The sequence below is a fragment of the Gymnoscopelus microlampas genome, assembly GCF_963454915.1.
Source record: "Gymnoscopelus microlampas genome assembly, chromosome: 13".
Taxonomy (NCBI): domain Eukaryota; kingdom Metazoa; phylum Chordata; class Actinopteri; order Myctophiformes; family Myctophidae; genus Gymnoscopelus; species Gymnoscopelus microlampas.
Genome location: NC_139950.1, coordinates 33,888,308 through 33,894,307, shown reverse-complemented (window position 1 = coordinate 33,894,307; position 6,000 = coordinate 33,888,308). Strand labels below are relative to the sequence as shown.

General features: G+C 42.5%; 1 protein-coding gene across 1 annotated transcript in view; it reads left to right on the top strand.

The window, feature by feature from the left end:
• Positions 1-6,000, top strand: part of LOC311059312 (ankyrin-3-like) — a gene marked incomplete at its 5' end in the record, with an annotated part of 137,587 nt that overhangs the window by 78,828 nt on the left and 52,759 nt on the right. Inside the window, 5 exons of the mRNA XM_084077117.1 lie at positions 1,502-1,699; positions 2,410-2,508; positions 3,617-3,715; positions 4,186-4,284; positions 5,196-5,291. Of these exons, the coding sequence (XP_083933243.1) occupies positions 1,502-1,699; positions 2,410-2,508; positions 3,617-3,715; positions 4,186-4,284; positions 5,196-5,291 (591 nt within the window). The remainder of the gene's footprint in view (positions 1-1,501; positions 1,700-2,409; positions 2,509-3,616; positions 3,716-4,185; positions 4,285-5,195; positions 5,292-6,000) is intronic.

Genomic DNA, 6,000 nt, shown 5'->3' with positions numbered 1-6,000 from the left:
CCCCCTCAGTGTAGCTGGTCGTCAAACAAGATCCTCTGTTTGGAAGAGTACGTGCTGAGAACAATGGCAACTTCTCTGAAAATTCCATCTCCAAATTTCACCTAGACCAACCAAAGCTGTTTCTGATAACATTTTAGGTGAGAAATAGGCAAATATTGATAGCTGAGGCAAATAATTTAGAACAATATTTGGAAGCTTCATTGCCGTTAGAGGGGAGTCTGTTTCTAATCAGTATTCTGCAGTGTTTTAACTGCAGACTACTGGGTCAACTCAACTAGTAGCCGCTCTTTCTTGGTATTGCCTCAAAGTGCCAGGTACCAGGCACTATCCACAACTTTTGCCCGATGGAAAACTAAACAAATTGAGCTGGGACCATGTAGTGGGAAAGTACCATTATAAAGCTGTCTTCCTAGGAGGGGGAAAGAAAAGATCTTGTTACATTTCTCTCTTGCCTACTGTCTCTGTCACTACTATCCTCTTAACGCTCTGCCTCCTTCTGCATTTGTCTCCCTTCTGAATCCTTCCTGCACTCTTAGTCATTATGTCACACACTCTCTCACTCTCTCCCCCTCTCTCTCACTCTCTCTTTCGGCTTGCCTCCCTATAAATCGTTTTATTTGGCTACGGACAGTGTTGTTGGTCTAATTTTAGTGCTTTGAAAACTTGATCAATCCAGGAATAAATGGGTTGTTGAGAACACTTAAAAGAACGCACACACGTACGCACGCACGCACGCACGCATGCACACACACACACACACAAGCATGCACGCATGCATGCACACAGTGGCCTTCATGGCTGTCCAGGAGGTTAAATAAAGCCCCCCTACAGTGTCCTATATATGACCAAAGCGAAAGGTTCCCAGTGTAATTCCTTGAAATGTTCCCTGACAGCAGAATGCTGTCTTTAATGTCCTCTCCATGGTGAATGGACCAGGAATGTTGGGATGTATGTCCCATGCTCCCCTTCCTGTCCAAAAGAAGTCCTTCTTGTTCTTTGTTCCTGTGTCCGCTGTCTCTCCTCCTAGGCCGTTCTTTGTTTAAATGTTGTACTGTATGTTCTCTCTTCTCACCCAGAGTCAATGATTGTATAAGACAGACTGACTGAACAGTGATTCTGTGTCACCTGGTTAACAGTTCACACTTTTCATTTATATTGCTGTGTACCAATATGCAGAATTGTGTTTTGTCCTACAGTGCAATAGAATAGAATAGAATAGATTAGAATAGAATAGAATAGGACACCCGGCTAATTTAGAACAACACGCAACAGTACAATGGAGCAAGTCAAATGGAAAATCTGCTCTCGCCACACAACACCAAGCGTAGTATAGCCAGCTAATTCAGAATACAATAAAACAGGACACATAAAAAAGGGGAAAAAAGAAAACAAGAACACACACCCGTCAGCAATCCCTTCATGTCCCTGTTCTTTCTTTCTCTCTCCCTCTCTCTCTCTGCCTTTCTCTCTCTCTCTCTCTCCCTTTCTCTCTCTGTCCCAGAACGGCTACACGCCACTCCACATCGCTGCCAAGAAGAACCAGATGGACATTGGGACCACGCTGCTGGAGTATGGCGCCGATACCAACGCAGTGACGCGGCAAGGCATCAGCCCCGTTCACCTGGCTGCACAAGAAGGCAGCGTGGACCTAGTATCACTGCTGCTAGCCAAGAACGCCAACGTCAACATGTGCAATAAGGTGGGGAGGCATACGGTACACATGCAAGCATGCACACATACTAATATCACAATGTGCAACAAGGTGAGACGACAGGCATACGCAGTAGATTAACACTGTGATTTTACTGTGTACATAAAGCACTGTGCAAAATGAACTTGGATATAGGCCTATACATGCTACAGTACAGATACATATAGAGAGCATGTGGAAAGAGGAAGTATGTGATACATCATACAGGAACACATGCACATAATTGTATAAATAAACACCTCAGTGTTACAGGAAATGTTTTCCACTGTGGTTTAGCTCTAATTGGTTCAGCCTGGTGGCCCTGCTAGCATTAACATAACAACCTTTATTTGGACACACATTAACACTTCACTCTGTAGTCTAGTCATCATGTTATGTTAACACCCATTTTTACAATCTTCCACCAAGTTAAATCCCACACAGGATCTACAAACTGTTTTAAACATAGATACCATCAGAGATGCTTGCTAGTAATTACTAAACGTACTATTAGAGTTGCATGATACTTTATACAGTCCCACACTACCGTTACTTTGAGAGTGTTATTAACAAATATAGTAGACACGTGACTGTGTGTGTGTGTGTGTGCGTGTGTGTGTGTGTGTGTGTGTGTGTGTGTGTGTGTGTGTGTGTGTGTGTGTGTGTGCGCGTGTGCGTGTGCGTGCGTGCGTGTGTGCGTGTGTGTCTCTCTCCTTCAGAGCGGACTTACTCCTCTCCATCTGGCAGCTCAGGAGGACAAGGTCAATGTGGCAGAAGTCCTTCTCAACCATGGAGCCAACATTGACCTACACACAAAGGTTAAAGATACAAACACACAAAGACACATGAAGACAGACAGACAGACAGACAGACAGACCAACACACACACACACACACACACACACACACACACACACACACACACACACACACACACACACACACACACACACACACACACACACACACACACACACACACACACACTCTTACATTTCAGCCTGCCTTTCATAGCTTAAGCTCAAGGTTAAATGCCTAACACTAGAATTGGTTTATGGATGTATAGGTGTGTGTTGATGACACAACAGGATGAAGAAATGCACACCTTTCTGTGGGAATAGATTGCTACTGTGTGTGTGTGTGTGTGTGTGTGTGTGTGTGTGTGTGTGTGTGTGTGTGTGTGTGTGTGTGTGTGTGTGTGTGTGTGTGTGTGTGTGTGCGTGCGTGCGTGCGTGCGTGCGTGCGTGCGTGCGTGCGTGCGTGCGTGCGTGCGTGCGTGCGTGCGTGCGTGCGTGCGTGCGTGCGTGCGTGCGTTTGTGGGTGTTTAATGTGTTCTCAGGTACCACATAAATAAACGATAAACCTGACAGTCACCTGAGTGGCATGTGTTAGCATTTGTATCTCTATGACACACACCATAACCGCTGCAGCACACACACACACACACACACACACACACACACACACACACACACACACACACACACACACACACACAATAACAGGCTTGCTTGTCACGTACAGTACAGTGCGATAGAGACCTGCAGCGGCTGAAGGTTGAGCAACACAAGGTTACACAACGTACGCGTGTGTGTGTGTGTGTGTGTGTGTGTGTGTGTGTGTGTGTGTGCGCGCGCGTGAGATAGGGTGTTGTTTGTGCTGACAGGAGTTTACAGCAAATAGGTTATATACACACTCATCTCCTTCATTATGAATTGTGCAGTGCTCACATAATATAATGGAAATATGAAATTTGATACAACTTCCAAGTTGTGAATCATAGAAAGGATTTCTCTTACACAAACTATGAAAATTAGATCTGTTTCCCGCCCGAGTATATGGAATACATTCTCAACCTGTGGGAAACACACTTTACTTTCATCTATCTAGTTGTGCTTATGTCTGTCATCTCTTTACTTTGTACAGATGGGCTACACTCCATTGCACGTGGCTTGTCACTATGGAAACGTGAAGATGGTAAACTTCCTGCTGCAGAACCATGCCCGAGTCAATGGCAAAACCAAGGTAGACACATGCTTATCATTTGAGTTTCATTGACAAAATCATTCCCCAGCCTAACCATAATACTCCAAAGCTCCAAAGATAGATAGATAGATAGATAGATAGATAGATAGATAGATAGATAGATAGATAGATAGATAGATAGATAGATAGATAGATAGATGGATAGATAGATACTTATACTGTAGATACAGGTAAGAGTAGAGAGATACAACTAAGACCACAAATAAAATTTGCCTCAAAGTCTGACATTTATTCTACATTCGCCTGTCCCCATTCCATTGTCCTCCACCATTGTCCATCTCAGTTGGTTTACTCGTTGGGGTTTTTATTTGTCCCCAATTTGAACTCCTGTCTTTCCTTCTAGATTGACTTCCTCTCTCCACCTCTCATTCTTTCTTACCTCTAACCGAATCTTATTTTTCTGCTATTGTCTCACCCCCCCCAACCCCCCTTTCTCTTTCTCTGTGTAGAATGGGTACACTCCGCTCCACCAGGGGGCCCAGCAGGGCCACGCACACATTATCAACCTGCTGCTACAGCATGGAGCCTCACCCAACGAGCTCACCCTGGTCAGTGTACGGCACACACATGCAAAAAACGCACGCACGCACGCACACTCTCAAAAATACATGTGCACTGCTGCATACTGTGACTCATGCTCACAGACTGACGCAGGTGTACACACATAATCTGTCTTTTTTCTTCACGAATAAACGTACGCATCTTTTATCAATTTAACCTGTTTCTATCTCGCGTTTCTTTCTTTTTTTCTCTACTGCTCTCACTCTACCTCTATCCTCTCTCTTCTCACGGAATGCTATGGAGCATGCAATGTAAAAGAAAATTCACCCACTTTTTTTTTACACCTGTAGAACTGTGATGTGACAATAAAGCTGAATCTGATATGTTGAGAAGTGATGTACTACAGTGGTTCCCAAACTTTTTAGTTCGAGATCCAAAAGGGGAATTTGATGTTTTTTTGATTGTATTTATTTATTCGCACAATAAAAACAGAACAAAAGTAACATCATTAAAACAACACAGAAATAAGTTGTCTTATCCTTGTTCCTGTAACATGTCTCCCCGGGACCCAAACTAGTGAAAATAGCAGATTTACAAGCTCACAACGTGTCGTGATGCGACACCCTGTGAGCTTGTAGATCAGATATTTTCACTAGGCTACTCCTTAAAGGTTTCTTTCTTTTTTTCCTCATATATGAAGTTCTTTTGAAAAATGTTTGGAATTCTTGTTATCTCGGAAAATGTTCGATTTTACTTTTTTTCTTTTTCATTAATCATTAAAAAAAATTAGGAATTGAAATAAATAATTTTAAAAAATGGATATTGACTCGCGACCCATAAAAATGTGTATATCAGTGTTTGGTAAACACTGATATACTACATCTAGAAGTGCTCCAGTGTCATGACGTACCCAATGCTGTTTTGTACTCACTGTCAACGTGACTCCTTTTCCTCTCAGAACGGGAACACTGCCCTGTCCATCGCTCGTCGCCTTGGTTACATCTCCGTGGTGGACACTCTGAGGCCCCTGACGGATGAGAACCTGGTCACCATGGTGAGTCAGCATGTCTCTGTCAGAGGAGCAGTCACATGGTTAAATCTATACTTGACCTGTATTATGATATCACCATACTCCATACTACAGCCTATTCCCAGACATGAGCATAATCTTCTAGACAAGGAAAGTCGATTTGGACATTTCATCTAGACAAAAGCAATTCAAAGTGCTTTACATGAAGTATAAAAAAGGCATTAAAGACATGCAAGGCATTTAAAAGCATAATAATACAGACATTTTAAAGAATGATAAGATAGTCTTAAACAATTAAAGGTCATTGTGGTATAATTACAGTTATTTGTCAGGAGTATGGTGTAAGAGAATTTTATACAGCATACATTTTTACGGCTTTGGCGGTAAACCTCTTTGTGACTATGGCTTTGGAAATATTATTTTTCCATATTTGCCATGTAGAGTAGACTCTCATGCCTAGTTGACCCATTGTAAAATGTCACAAGTTGTTGACAAAAGGAACAATTTGTGTTAGCAATAGCACTGTAGTCATTCAGTTATATACACCTTTTTTCTTTCCTATTTTATGGTTTAAACTTCCAACTGCTTTATAGAGTACCGAAGTCCTGACGTCACTCCCACTAACGCTGGGTCACAGAATATTTTTTTGTATTGGAACGTTGTTCTTATATGATGGTAATGGGAATTGCAATACAAAACAGCACTCTGTGACCCAGGGGGATAGCGCCCTCTA